This window comes from Mustela putorius, unplaced genomic scaffold (assembly GCF_011764305.1).
Source record: "Mustela putorius furo isolate JIRA1106 unplaced genomic scaffold, ASM1176430v1.1 tig00003834_pilon_pilon_pilon, whole genome shotgun sequence".
NCBI classification, from domain to species: Eukaryota; Metazoa; Chordata; class Mammalia; order Carnivora; family Mustelidae; genus Mustela; species Mustela putorius.
The window spans coordinates 27,913,980-27,929,803 of NW_025421987.1; the positions used below are offsets into that span (position 1 = coordinate 27,913,980).

At 36.0% G+C, this 15,824-nt stretch overlaps 1 protein-coding gene across 7 annotated transcripts in view; it reads right to left on the reverse strand.

Moving 5' to 3' along the window:
* SENP7 (SUMO specific peptidase 7) overlaps window positions 1-15,824 on the reverse strand; it is a 158,945-nt gene that overhangs the window by 107,620 nt on the left and 35,501 nt on the right. For all 7 annotated transcript variants that reach the window (XM_004771967.3, XM_004771971.3, XM_004771970.3 and 4 more), the window contains one exon: window positions 3,631-3,728. In XM_004771967.3, coding sequence (XP_004772024.2) covers window positions 3,631-3,728 — 98 coding nt within the window. The remainder of the gene's footprint in view (window positions 1-3,630; window positions 3,729-15,824) is intronic.

A 15,824-nucleotide genomic window follows, 5' to 3' on the forward strand; every position in this document is an offset into this window, starting at 1 on the left:
AAGAGAGAACACTTCCAACTCATTCTTTAAGGTCTGTATTAACCTGATTCCAAAGCCAGACAGAGAGAACTTAAGAAAACAGCAGTTAGGGGCAGCTGGGTGGCTTAGTGGGTTAGGCCTCTGCCTCCAGCTCAGGTCATGATCTCAGGGTCCTAAGATCGAACCCTGCATACGGCTCTCTGCTCAGCAGGGAGCCTGCTTCCCTCTCTCTCTGCCTTCCTCCCTGCCTACTTGTGATCTCTCTCTCTGTGTCAAATAAATAAATAAAATCTTAAAAAAAAAAAAGAAAACAGCAGTTAAATTTCTCTTCTTAATGCAAATGTAAACATATTCAACAAAATCCTAACAAACTGAATCCAGCAACATATAAATTGGATAATAAATTAGGATCAAGTGGGATTTGTCCCAAGAATCAAAGTTAGTTTAAGATTTTAAAATAAAGTTATGTTATTATTTTATTAATACATTGTGTCAATAAAGGATACAAATTATGTAATATGAATGCAGAAAAGGCATTTGACAAAATCCAACACACATTCATGATAAAAAGCCTCCAACAAATTAGTAATAGAAAGGAACTTCCTCATCATGAAAATGGATAGGTATTAGTCTATCTGGGTTACTATAACAAAATATTATAAAGTGGGTGGCTTATAAACAACATTCATTTCTCATGGCTCTGGAGGCTAAGTTCAAGATTAGGGTGCTAGCCAGCATGGTCAGGCTCTGGTAAAAGCCCTCTTCTAGACTGCAGATTGCTAACTTCTCACTGTGTCCTCACATGATGGAAGAAACTAGGAAGCTCTGTGAGGTCTCTTATTTAGGCAGGAATCCCATTCATGAGTGCTCCACCCTCATGAGTTAAACAACCTCCTAAGGACCCCATCTCCAAATTCCATCACACTGGGCATTAGAATATCTTTTTTTTTTTATTGTTTTATGTTATCACCATACAGTACATCATTAGTTTTTGATGTAGTGTTCCATGATTCCTTGTTTGTGTGTAACACCCAGTGCTTCATGCAATCCATGCCCTCCTTAATACCTACCATCAGGCTCATCCATCCCCCCACCCCCCTCCCTTCTAAAACCCTCTGTTTGTTTCCCAGGGTCCATAGTCTCTCATGATTCATTTCCCACTCCGATTTCTCCCCCTTTGTTTTTCCCTTCTCCTAATGTCTTCCATGCTATTCCTTATGTTCCACAAATATGTGAAACCATATGATAACTGACTTTCTCTGTTTGACTTATTTCACTTAACATAATCTCCTCCAGTCCCATCCATGTTGATCCAATAGCTGGGAATGTCAACATAAACATTTTGAGGGGACACAGACATTCAAACGACAGCAAAGCATCTAAGAAAAATCTGGCTGACATGATACTAATGGTAAATAATGGTAATGATAATGGTAAAATATTAACTTTTTGCTCTGAGAGTGGGGGAAAAAAGAAAGATGTCCATTCTCACCACTTCTATTCCACATTGTACTAGATGTTCTAGCCAGGACAATTAAGCAAAGAAAGAATATTAAAGGCCTCCAATTGGAAATAAAGAAGTAAAACTGTCTTTATGAACAAAACTCCAAGCAATCTACAAAACACTTCTAGAATTAGTAAGACACAGTCACAGCATATTATAATAAATCAGTTCCTATAGACTAACAATGAACAGTGTGAAAATAAAATTTAAAAAAAATTCTAGTCACAACAGCATCAAGAAGAAAATAAATAACCAAACACTGTAGAAAGAAATTAAAAAGGATCTAAATAAATGGGAAGATATTCATGTCCATGAATCAGAGGACTTTTAAATATTAAGTCAAATATGGCCAAAATCCCCAAATTAGTCTACAGATTCAACACATCCTCTATCAAAATTCTTGTTGGCTTTTTTGTTAAAATTGGCAATCTGATTCTAAAATTCAACAAGAAATACAAGGAACCCAAAACAACCAAAACAATCTTGAAAAATGTAATAAAGTTGGAAGTCTCTCACTTCCCGATTTCCAAACTCAATGCCAAGTTGTAGTAATCGAGACATAGTGGTACTGGCATAAGAACAGATACATAGGTCAATGGAATATAATTCCAAATCCAGCAATAAATCTTTATATTTATAGTCAATTGATTTTCAACAAAAGTACCCAAAAAATTGGTACCCATTCAACCAATGGTACTGGGACAACTGCATATTCACAAACAAAAATATAAATTTGGATGCCTATCTCATATCATATCCAAAAACTAACTCCAAATGGATAAAAGACCTAAATCTAATAGGTAGAATCTTAAAACTCTTAGAAGAAAACCCAAGATTAAATCACTATAACCTCAGATTAGGAAACAGTTTCCTAAGACAACAAAAGCACAGCAACAAAAGAAAAATATATAAGTGAGAGTTTTTTTAAATGAAAAAATTTCTGTGCTTCAAAAGACACTATCAACATCAAGAAAGTGAAACACTGAGTGGGAGAAAATGTTTGCAAATCATATATCTGATAAAGACTTGTAGGGACCCCTGGGTGGCTCAGTCGGTTAAGCAGCTGCCTTGGGCTCAGGACCGTGATCCCAAGGTCCTCAGATTGAATCCCGCATCAGGCTCCTTGCTCAGTGGAAAGACTGCTTCTCCCTCTGCCTCTGCCTGCCACTCTGCCTGCGTGCTCTCTCTCTCTCTCTGACAAATAAATAAATAAAATCTTAAAAAAAAAAAGACCTGTATACAGACTATAAAAATAATTCTTACAACTCAACAAAAATGGAAACAGCACAATTTTAAAATGGTAAAGGATCTAAATAGACTACTCTCCAAAAAAGATAAAAAATGACCAACAACCACATAAAAAAAATAACATCATTAGGAAATACAAATCAAAACTACAATGAGGTACCATTTCACACCCACAGGGACATCTATGGAAGGAAGGAAGGGAGAGAGAAAGGGAGAGAATTAACTATTGGTAAGGATATGGAATCACCAATATGTTTTTCATTTCCTACAGACAATTAACTTGAAAAGGGAGAATAAGACTAAGTACCTCAGAAAGTCCTCTGACATAAATTTAAGAACTCCAAGACTAATGTCTTCTAATTCATGTGATCTCCCAGTAACTGTAATTTTTACTTTACTACTCATTTTTTCATTCATTCCCTATTCTAAATAAGAAAATTCAACGCTTTTGCACAATAACAGCTTTTTAATCATTAACAGACGTACAATCATAAAGTGCTCTAAATTTCCTTTAACTGTAATACAATCCCCCAAATATTTAATTCTAGTATAACCATAATTCACTAACAATATGACTAGTCCCAGAATTGCTAAGTTGAGCATCCTTCTTACTGCAGACCACAAATGATGAATCAAGCATTATAATCAGTCTATATTTAACTCTTGTTTTATCAGCTAAAGTTTATCAAGATGTTCCAAATGCACAAAAACAAGGAGTTAAAATGACATAGAATCACAGAAAGTCCAAGCTTGAAGAGAAACAGAATTGAATCTTGAATTCAGTCTTTGTATTTCAAAAGAATGGTAACTGAGACCCAAAGAGGTTAGATGAATCACCCATGGTCACACTATTTATACACAATATAAGTCCATCTTATGTCATACACACATTATCTTACCTTTCTGGTGATGTTTTAGAAGTGACAGGACGTCCACGGACACCTTTTCTACTTTTATGGTCTAGAGATAGGACCTTATTTCTTAGGCTTCTTTTCCACTGGGGGGGAAAAAATGGAATTTAATACTAAGTATGACAATATAACAATTACAAGTCACTTAAATTTCCTTTTATTTAGAAATTCAAGATAAACAGCCAAATAGGGCGCAAAAGAAAAAAAGTGCAATCCACAAAACCCCCTGGCTCTTTTGCTAGTACAGAAATATAAGTCCACCAAAAAAATAGGAGGATATTTTAAAATGTCAAGGTAAGTTTAGTTAGGAAATGCAACATTTTGAGGCTCCAAAGCTTACATAATCATATGATTTTATAAGACAAAAGGAAATAAAAATTATTATATACCAAGTTAAATGGGGTCTGTGATTTTGAAGTTGCATTTATAACAACTGGAAGGGATTACAACTGGTTCCCTATGAATTGCTAAACGGAAAATTTTAGGAAAGAGTCACACATTTTACTAAGAGGGTTTAGATTTAATCTGACTAGACCCAAAAATTAAAATTATTTAATACAAAAGAATATGAATCTAGACAAGTAAATTATTTATCTTCTCTGCATTTGTTTCCTTCTCTCCATTAGTTCCCTTACCATTAAAATGGACATAATAGTCGCTATCTCACAAGGACAGAAGATAATACATATGTATTAAGTTTAAAACACTGTTTTCCTTAAAGAGATTTGTACACCTGTGCTTATAGCAGCACTATTCACAAAAGTTAAAAGGTAGAAGTGATTCAAGTATCCCATCAGTAAAAAAAAAAAAAAAAAAAAAACAATGAAATATTGTTCAGTCTTTTTTTTATTCAGTCTTAAAAAGTTAACTTTCACACATGCCACAACATGGATAACCCTTGATGACTGTCGGAGAACAAAAAATATATATATTGGTCTCTGCCCCATTTCCTGGCATAGAGCTCCTAAAACCCTTACAATTTCCTGGATTGTTATAATATTCTTTTGTTATAATATTTGATCCTTGATCCCCATTCCTAACATAGGCCTCCTGAAACCCTTGTAATTTCTTGGGTGATAGGAGTGTCTTTTGTACTAAAGAGGTTGTTCAGGGCACCTGGGTGGCTCAGTGGGCTGGGGCCTCTGCCTTAGGCTCAGGCCATGTTCCCGGGTCCTGGGATCGAGCCCCCAGTCGGACCCTCTGCTCAGCGGGGACCTGCTTCCTCCTCCCTCTCTCTCTGCCTGCCTCTCTGCCTACTTGTGATCTGTCAAATAAATAAATAAAATAAAATAAAATGAAATAAAAGAGGTTATTCTGGGTGGGCTCCTGGAAGGCTCCTGGATGAGGGTTGGTCACCAAAAAGACTAAGCCATAATTAGAAATTTGGAATTTTTAGCCTCACCCTCCATTCTCTAGAGAGGGGGAAAGAGCTGAAAACAGACTTGGTAAGTTATACCCACATGAGGAAGCTTCCATAAAAATCCCAACAGTATGGGGTTCAGAGTAATTTCAGGTTGGTGAACACATCCACATACCACACCCGTGAACTGCACAAGGACAGAGGCTTCTGCACTGGAGACCCTCCCAGACCTCATCCTGTGTTATCTCTTCATCTAGCTGTTCAATTGTATTCTTTACTATATTCTTTAATAAACTGATAAATGTAAGTATTTTCCTGAGTTCTCCCAGCATCTCTAGCATAAAGTAATCAAACCTGAATGGGTAGCTGGGAGAACCTCAGATTTATAGCCACTCGATCACAAGCACAGGTGACAGGTGGACTTCTGGCTGGCATCTGAAGTAGGATGGAAGCATTCTTCCTGGACCAAGCCCTTAACTTGTGGGGTCTGACACTACTTTCAAGCAGTGTCATAACTGAATTAAATTATAGAATACCCAGCTGGTGTCACAGAGCATTGCTTGGTAGGGGAAAATCCACACATAACTGGTGTCAAAAGTATTGTAAATATGATAGTAGTGTAAGAGTAAATCAGACAACAAAAATATTATTCCCACCAAAGAGGGGGCAAAAAAGAATGAGAGTTTTCAACTATTACAAAAATAAGATGAACTCAGAGAGGCAAACTAGAGATAACTTTAATAGGAGGGAGATTTATTAAAATGTCATTAACTCTAAATTCTTGAATCCTACCATAACCAAGGGTAACCTGAAGTATATCCACAGATGTTAGCAAATGAAAATAAAATTCACTTAGACTTTGATCATTTGTTTCTTATAGTTAATATCACATTAAAATATTTGCATATTTTCTCTTTTTAAAAAATTAGTTAAGAATTGTAGGCTGGGTTAATAATTTGTATTTTTCACAGTTATGATTTTTCTTTTAGTCTATGAACCTATTATATGCTCTCTCTGAAAAATAAAAAATCAGATAACAAATAATTCTCCTACAAACTTATTTTGAATGGGAATTTATTTCCATACATAATCTGAAAGCTACCTGACCACAAATAGGAAAGTTAAGATAGCATGAATTTTATTTTAAATATAAAAAAGGCTTTTAGAAAGAGAAAAAAAAAACTTTGTTCACAGACAGGATCAAAGCATTCAGTAACATAAACTTATCCCTCTCATTCTAACAAGGACACCAAAATAAAATATTATGCTAATGAAAATAAAATGGCCAAAAAATAAAATAAAATAAAATGGCCCACAATAACTACTAGAATTTCTCTGGGACAAAATCAACTCCACATGCATTCTAAGTGGTGTGGGACTCACAATCTCAACAGAGTGCTTCCTTAGATACTAAAAAGGGACCAAAGTTGTATCTTGAGGAAAATGCTGACTTTGTTTACAACTACTTACCCCTGTCACAGCTTATTGTAATAAAAATGTATGACGACTTTCCAACCAATTGAGATTATTGGTCTGGATTTAACTTTATATCAGAATTTCAACTCTATTGACTCTTCTTCCAGTTTCCAAAGTAAACAATATGTAATGAAAACACATAAAAAAAAATAAACTGAAATTATTTGCTAACCAGTATCTATTGAGCCACTGGATGAATTATGGGGGAAGGTCTGGAGAATCCTGTATACTCTTCAATGACGTTTTCCCCAAACAACCTACATGACTACAGGAAAATATATAACCAGGAAATTAACAATGAGACAATTTGTGACTTTATTAAGATTTCACCTGTTTTATATGCAAACATTTGTGTATGTGTGCATTTTTAGTTCAGTGCTATTTTATCATATGTGCACATCTGTGTAACCACAACCAAAGTCAAGATATAGAATAGTTAAGCTACACATATCCTTTCTGCTACCATTTTATAAACACAGCTTGCCACCCTCCCTTCCATTAACTCCTAGCCTCTAAAGGCCCTGAGAGTTTTCCTAGCAAATCAGACATTTCAGTAAGAAAATGAATGCAATATTCTCTATTCCATTAACTAGAAGTGAACAATTCCCCATTCATTCTATAATATAAGTACTGCATTGATAATGAATCCACAGAATGGCAGTACCAGAAGAAAAAAACCTAAAAACCAACATCTCCAATAAACATAAACAAAAACACTCAACAAAAAAAATAGCAGATCAAACCAAGTAATACATGAAAAGAATAATACAATACAGGCAGTTAAGATTTATTCTAGGGCAGAAAGGTGGTTTAATATTCAAAGATGAATCCAAAGCAAAAAAAAAAAAAAGACCCACTATACACTGAACACAATATGAAATGTCAAGGGATACAGATATGCCATTCTAACACAGATGAAAAGAAAGATAGAGTAGTTATACTGTCCAGAAAAGGAAAAATTATCAATGTAGAGGGATAAAGAGAAATACTACATAATGTTAAAAGGGGTCAATTCTCCAAGAAGACATAACAATCTTTAATATCTATGTGCTCAACAATAGAGCACCAAAATATATAAGGCAAAAATTGATAAAAATACAAAGACAAATAAAAGAATCAACAATTATAACTGAAGACTTTAATACCACTCCATCAGAAACAGATCCAGCAGGCAGAAAGCAGGAAATAGTAAGGACAGAGTAAAACTGAACAACACCATCAATCAACTGTATCCAATTAACATTTATGAATACTTGTAGTGTATAAACAATGAATTTTGGAACACACACACAAAAAAACTTAATTTAATTTAAAAATTGACTCAATAAATTATACTGAGTGCCTACTACATGCTAGGCACTTGGTTTCCAAATTTAAAAAATTAAGAGAATAGGGGCGCCTGGGTAGCTCACTGGGTTAAAGCCTCTGCCTTCGGCTCAGGTCATGATTTCAGGGTCCTGGGATCGAGCCCCGCATCGGGCTCTCTGCTCAGCAGAGAGCCTGCTCCCTCCTCTCCCTCTGCCTGCTTCTCTGCCTACTTGTGATCTCTGTCAAATAAATAAATAAAATCTTTTTAAAAAAATTAAGAGAATATACATTCTTCTCAAGCTTGTACACTAAGAGGGGAATTTATTGCATTGGATATATCTATTTTAAAAGAAGAGACAATTTGGGGAGCCTGGGTAGCTCAGTCGACTACACAGCTGCCCTCAGCTCAGGTCATGATCCCAGGGTCCTAGGGTCAAGTCCCACATTGTGCTCTCTACTCAGTGGGGAGTCTGCTTCTCCCTCTGCCCTGCCCCCCCTTCATATGTACTCTCTCTTGCTCTCTCTCAAATAAATAATAAAATAAAATCTTATGGTGGGAATGCAAGCTGGTACAGCCGCTCTGAAAAACAGTATGGAAGTTCCTCAAAAAGTTGAACATAGAGTACCTTATGACTCAGTAATTGCACTATTGGGTATTTACCCTAAAGATAAAAATGTAGTGATCTGAAGGGGCACGTGTACCCCAATGTTGATAGCAACAATGTCCACAATAGCCAAACTATGGAAAGAACCTAGATGTTCATCAACAGATGAATGGATAAAGAAAATGTGGAATATATATACAATGGAATACTATGCAGCCATCAAAAGAAAAGAAATCTTGCCATTTGCAATACATGGATGGAACTAGGGGGTATTGTGCTGAGCGAAATAAGTCAATCAGAGGAAGACAATTATCATATGATCTCCCTAGTATGAGGAATTTGAGAAGCAGGGCGGGGACTTGTGGGAGGTAGGGGAAAAAAATGAAATAAGATGGGATCGGGAGGGAGACAAACCATAAGAGATTCTTAATCTCACAAAACAAACTGAGGGTTTTGGCAGGGGTAGGGAGAGGGTTGTTGGATTATGGACGTTGGGGGTATGTGATATGGTGAGTGCTATGAGATGTGTAAGCATGACAATTCACAGGGGCAAATAATACATTATATACTAATAAAAATAATTAATAAAAAAAACTTTAAGAAAATTAAAAACAGGGGCACCTGGGTGACTCAGTGGGTTAAAGCCTCTGCCTTCGGCTCAGGTCATGATCCCAGGGTCCTGGGATTGAGCCCCACATTGGGCTTTCTGCTCAGCAGGGAGCCTGCTTCCCTTCCTTTCTCTCTGACTGCCTCTCTGCCTACTTGTGATCTCTGTCTGTCAAATAAATAAATAAATAATCTTAAAAAAAAAAAAAGAAAATTAAAAACAGAAAAATAAAATCTTAAAAAAATAATAATTTTTTTTTTTTTTTAGAGAGAGAGATCACAAGTAGGCAGAGAAGCAGGCAGAGAGAGGGGGAAGCAGGCTCACTGCTGAGCAGAGAGCCCAATGCGGGGCTCGATCCCAGGACCCTGAGACCATGACCTGAACTGAAGGCAGAGGCTTAACCAACTGAGCCACCCAGGCACCCCAAAAATAAAATAATTTTTAAAAAGAGACAATTCTAAAATAAATAAGCTAAACTTCTAGCTTTGGAAAGTAAAAAACAAAGAGCAAATTAACTCCAAAGTAGCAGATAAAATGAAAAATAAAACAGAAATTGATGAAATTGAAAACAAGAAATCAATAGAGGAAAACTTTCAAAACCAAAAGTTGCTTCTTAAAAAAACCAATAAAACTGACAAAACTCAACCCAGGTTAACGAAGGAAAAAAAAAAACACTAATTACTAATATGAGAAATGAAAGAGAGGTAATCACTACTAATCCCATGCATACTATATAAAAATAATAAAGAAATGCTATAAACAATTCTACTCACATATATGATAACCCAGATGAAATGAACCAATACCTTGAAGACAAAATCTACCAAAACTTACACAATGAGAATTACCTAATCTGAACAGGCTCATATCTATTAAAGAAATTGAATCAATATTTAACACCATCTAAAACAGAAAGCACTGGACCCAGACTGGCTCACTGGTTAAGTCTACTAAACATTTAAAGAAACCACTTACACCAATTCTCAACAACTTCTTCCAGAAAACAGAAGCAGAGGAACATTTCCAAAGTCGTTCTATAAAGACAGCATTATCTTAACATCAAAACCAGAAAAATATAAGATAGTGAAACCATACAATCTCTCTTAGAAATACAGATGCAGAAATCTCAAAAGTATCAAATCCAACAATGGGCAAAAATAATTATACATCATGAACAAGTAGGATTTATTTCAAATATGTGATGCTGGATAATGGATTGGAAAATTCATTGATGTCAACAAGCTAAATAAGAAAAATCCAACGATCATATCAATAGATACAGAAAAAAGCATATGACAAACTCTAAAAGCCATTTATGATTTTTTTAAAGAGAATTCCAGCAAAGGAGCAATAGAGGGGAATATTCTCAATCTAATAAAGAACATCTACAGTAAACCTACAGAAAATATACTTAATGGTGAGAAACCAGATGCTTCCACATCAAAAACAAAGCGAGGATGTATCCTTTCAACACTCCTCTTCAGCTTCATACTGGAAGTCCAAGATAATGCTTTAAGATAAGTAAAGGAAATAAAAATACAGATTGGGAGAAAAAAATAAAACTTTTATTTAAGGTGACATAACTGTCTATGTAGAAAATCCCAAAGAATCAATTTTTTTAAAAAAATCAACTCCTTCAACAAATAAGCCATTATAGCCATGGTGCAGGAAACAAGATATTTTTACAAAAGTCAATTACTTTCTTCTTTTAAATTAACATTGCAATCTAAAGTTAAAAACAATACTATTGGGATGCCGGGGTGGCTTATTCATTGCACGTCTGCCTTCGGCTCAGGTCATGATCCCACAGTCCTGGAATCAAGCCCCACATTGGGCTCCCTGCTCAGCGGGAAGCCTGCTTTCCCTCTCCCACTCCCCCTGCTTGTGTTCCTGCTCTTGCTGTCTCTCTCTCTGTCAAATAAATAAATAAAATCTTTTAAAAAAAATCTACATTAGCACAAAAAATATATATATATGTGCAAATCAAAAAAAAAACCACACACATAAAATCTATACAACAAAAAACACAAAACTGTATTAAAAGGTATCAAAGATCTAAATAGGGGGTGTCTGGGTGGCTCAGAAAGTTAAGCCTCTGCCTTCAGCTCAGGTCATGGTCTCAGGGTCCTGGGATCGAGCCCCACATCAGGCTCTCTGCTCAGTGGGGAGCCTGCTTCCTCCTCTCTCTCTGCCTGCCTCTCTGCCTACTTAGGATCTCTGTCAAATAAATAAAATCTTTTAAAAAATCTAAATAGACATTTCATGTACATGGATAGGAAGACTCAATATTCCAATGCTGTCTTCCCAACTTGATCTATAAAGTCAACACAAATCAATAACCCAGAAAGTTAGTTTGTGGATGTTGACAAAATGATTCTAAATTTTAAACAGAAAGACAAAGACCCAGAATAGCCAATACAATGTTGAAGAAAAACAAACTCAGGAAACTGAGTCCCAACATCAAGACTTATTACAAAGCTACAAAACGATAAACAAATAGATCAATGGAACAGAATAAAGCACTAAGAAATAGATCCACATAATGAAATCAACTGATCTATGACATGGGAACAATGGCAATTTAATACAGAAAGGCTATTATTTTCAACAAATGGTGCTAATATCTATGTAGAAACAAATAGAGACATAACTCTTACACCTTTCACAAAAATTAATGCAAAATGGGCCAACAGATCTAAATTTAAAATGCAAAACTATAAAATTCCTAAAAGCAACACCAGCAAAAACCTAGGTGACCTTGGGTTAGGCAAGTACTTCTTAAATATAATACCTAAACAACCATCCAAGAAGAAAAAAAAAATGACAATTTGGGCTTCACTGAAATTAAAACTTCTATTTTACAAAAGTCCATTCAGGGAATGAAAAGATAACACAAAAACTAGGAAAAAAAAATTTACAGAACACATATCTGATAAAAAGACCAGTATCCAAAATATACAATAGACTCCTAAAATTCAAAAATAAGAGAACAATCCAATTTTAAGAAGAGCCAAAGATCAAGGGGTGCCTGGGTGGCTCAGTCAGTTGGGCGACTGCCTTCATCTCAGGTCATGATCTCAGGGTCCTGGGATCAAGTCCCGCATCGGGCTTCTCACTCAATGGGGAGTCTGCTTCTCCCTCTCTCTCTGCCTGCTGCTCTGCCTACTTGTGGTCTCTCTCTGTCTTTCTAATAAATAAATAAAATCTTTAAGGAAAAAAAAAAAAAGAAGAGCCAAAGATCTGAAGGCACACCTCACCAAAGAAGATACACAGCTTCCAAATATGCATATGAAAAGAAACTCAAGAAAACATGTCATCACAAACTGCAAGTTAAAACAAGATACCACTATATATGTATTAGGATTGCCAAAACACAAAACACTGACAATACCAAATGTCAACTAGAATGTGGAGCATCAGAAAATCCCATTAGATGCAGGTGGGAATGCAATATGGTACAACCATTTTGGAAGACAGTTTAGCAATTCCTGACAAAACTAAATACACACTTAACATACAATCCAACAACTGCAATCCTTGGTATTTAGTGAAACAATTCAGAAACATGTCCACACAAAAACTTGCACATAAATGTTTACTGTGTCTTTATTCATAATTGCCAAAACTTGAAAGCAACCAAGATATCTTTCAACAGGTGATGGTAAACAAACTGTGCTACATCCACTTAATGGAAATTATTCAGCACTAAAAACAAGGAACAGTGGGATAGGCTGCGCATGTGTGGAGGCAAGGGACATATGGAAACTACTTTCTACTCAATTTGCTGCAAACCTAAAGCTCTAAGAAATAGTCTTATAAAAAATTTTTTATTTTTTTAAAGATTTATTTATTTTTGTGAGGGAAATAGAGAGAAAGCATGGGTAGGTGGAAAGACAGAGGGAGAGGGAGAAAAGAAGCAGACTTCCTGCTGAGCGAGGAGCCTGATGTGATGAGCTTAATCTCAGAACCTTGAGATCATGACCTAAGCCAAAAACAAGCTGGATGCTTAACTCAGTCACCAAGGTGCCCCCCATAAATTCTTTTTTTTAAAGAAACGAGCTATCAAGCCACAAAAAAAGACATTAATGAAGGTAAAATCATATTGCTAAGTGGAAGAAGACAATCTAAAAGGGCTGTATGATTCCATGTGACATTATAGAAAAAGTGAAACTGAACATTATTAAAAAGATCAGTGGAGCACAAAAGATTTTTTTTTAAGATTTTTTTAAAGATTTTATTTATTTATTTCTCAGAAAGAGAGAGAGAAAGCACACAAGCAGGCAGAGAGGCAGGCAGAGGCAGAGAGAGAGGCAGGCTCCCTGCTGAGCAAGGAGCCCGATGCAGGACTCGATCCCAGGACCCTGGAATCATGACCTGAGCCGAAGGCAGCGGCTCAACCCACTGAGCCACCCAGGCGCCCCTCAAAAGATTTTTTTAACAGTGAAATTATTCTGTATCAGATTGTAATGGCAGATACATGCCATTATACACTGTCTAAACACACAATATACTAGATAAAATGTGAACCCTAATGTAAACTATGGACTTCAACCAACAATAATCTACCAGGGATAGTTTCAGTTCAAAATGACATTGTAGGGGGACCTGGGATGCTCAGCTGGGTAAGCATCTGCCTTCGGCTCAGGTCACGATCCCAGGGTCTGGGGATCAAGCCCCACATTGGGCTCCTTGCTCAGTGGAGAGTCTGTTTCTCCCTCTCCCTCTGCTGTTCCTCCTGCTTATTCTCGCTCTCCCACTCAAATAAATAAATTAAATTAAATTTAAAAATTTTAATGACAATGTACAAGGAGCCTGAAATCACTTCCTCCCACAGACATACCATCTATATTTACATATGGAACAACTCCCTCTGAAAAAACCCAGAAACTAGCTGAACAACTCCTCTAAATATTACAGGATTGGGAAAAAGCATTGAAACATGCAGGAGAAGCTGAGATAATCTAACCATAAACACCACCCCTGGCAAAATGGAACACAACCAGGAGAGAATTGAGAACTCCTAGCTTCGCCTAAGGTACAAAGGATTTGGACCCTACAACTGGCACCCTAACTGGGATTGAGCACCGTACTTGGCTCCCTGCTCAGTGGGGAGTCTGCTTCTTCCTTTCCCACTGCTCCTCCCTACCACTCATGCTCTCTCTGCCTCTCACACTCACTCTCAAATAAACATATAAAATCTTTTAAAGGAAAGAAAATTACGGACCAATATTCCTGATAAAAATAGATACAAAATTCCTCAATAAAATATTAGCAAATCCAATTCAACCATACAAAAGAATCATACACCATGATCAAATAGGATTTATTCTAGGGATGCAAGGAAGGTTCAGCATCCACCAATCAGTGAAGGTGATACACCCCATTAACAAAATAAAAGTAAAACACATCATCTCAACAGATGCAGAAAAAGCATCTGACAAAATTCAACACCCATTCTTTAATAAAAACTCTCAATGAAGTAAACTCTCAATGAGAGTTTAATAAAAACTCTCAATGAATGTACCTAAATATAATAAAGGTCATATATCATAGTGCACAGTGCTTATCATACTCAATCGTGAAAAGCTGAAAGTTTTTCCTCTAAAATCAGGAAGAAGACAAGGATTCCAACTCTACCCACTTTAACAGAATACTAACCAAATCTTGCAATTAGGCAAAAAATAAATAAATAAAAGACAACCAAATCAAAAGGAAGTAAAATTGTCTCTATTCACAGGTGACATGATATTATATATAGAAAAGCTTAAAGATGCCACCAAAAATCTTGAACTTAGGATGGACCGTGAGGGCCTAATGCTAACTGAAATAAGTCAGACCGAAAACAAACAAACGAACAAATACTGTATGAGTTCACTCACAGGAGGAATCTAAGGGAAAAAAAAAAACACCAAACTTATAAAAAGAACAAATTTGTAGTTACCAGAGTTGGAGAGTGGGCAAAGTGAGTGAAAGGGGTCAAAAAGTACAAACATTAAGTTACAAGATAAATAAGTCCCAGGAATGTAATATACAGCATGGTGATTTACTTAACAATATTGATTATTTACCTGAAAGTTGCTAAGAGATGTTAAAAGTCTCATCAAGAGAAAACTATTACTGAGGTACCTGGGTGGCTCAGTGGGTTAAAGCCTCTGCCTTCAGCCCAGGTCATGATGTCAGGGTCCTGGGATCGAGCCCCACATTGGGCTCTCTGCTCGGTGGGAAGCCTGCTTCCCCCTTTCTCTCTGCCTGCCTCTCTGCCTACCTATGATCTCTCTCTCTCTGTCAAATAAATAAATAAAATCTTTAAGAAATATATAAGAAAACTATTACTATGTGTTAACAGATATTAGCTAATCATTCTGCAATATAAACATATATCAAATTATTATATTGTATACCTAAAGCTAATACAATGTTATAGGTCAATTATATCCAAGAAATAATAATATCTTATCAGTACTGGCTTATCAACTGTAACAAATATACCACATTGATGCAAAGATATTAATAAAGGAAAGTATGTGGGAGTAATAGGGGAAGGGGAATTGAGGGGCATATGGGTATTGCTGGTACTACCCCTTCAATTTTTCTGTAAAGCTAAAATTACTCTAAAAATAAAATCCATTAACTAAAAAAATTAACAAACTGACTATATCAAGTGCTAAGAAAAATACAGAGCACCCAGAACTCTCCACACATTGCTGGTGAGAATGCAAAATGGTACAAACTCTCTGAAAAACGGTTTGTCAATTAATATACACTTATCATATGACCCAGGAATCCCACTCTTAAATATTTACCCAGAGAAACTAAAATTTATGCT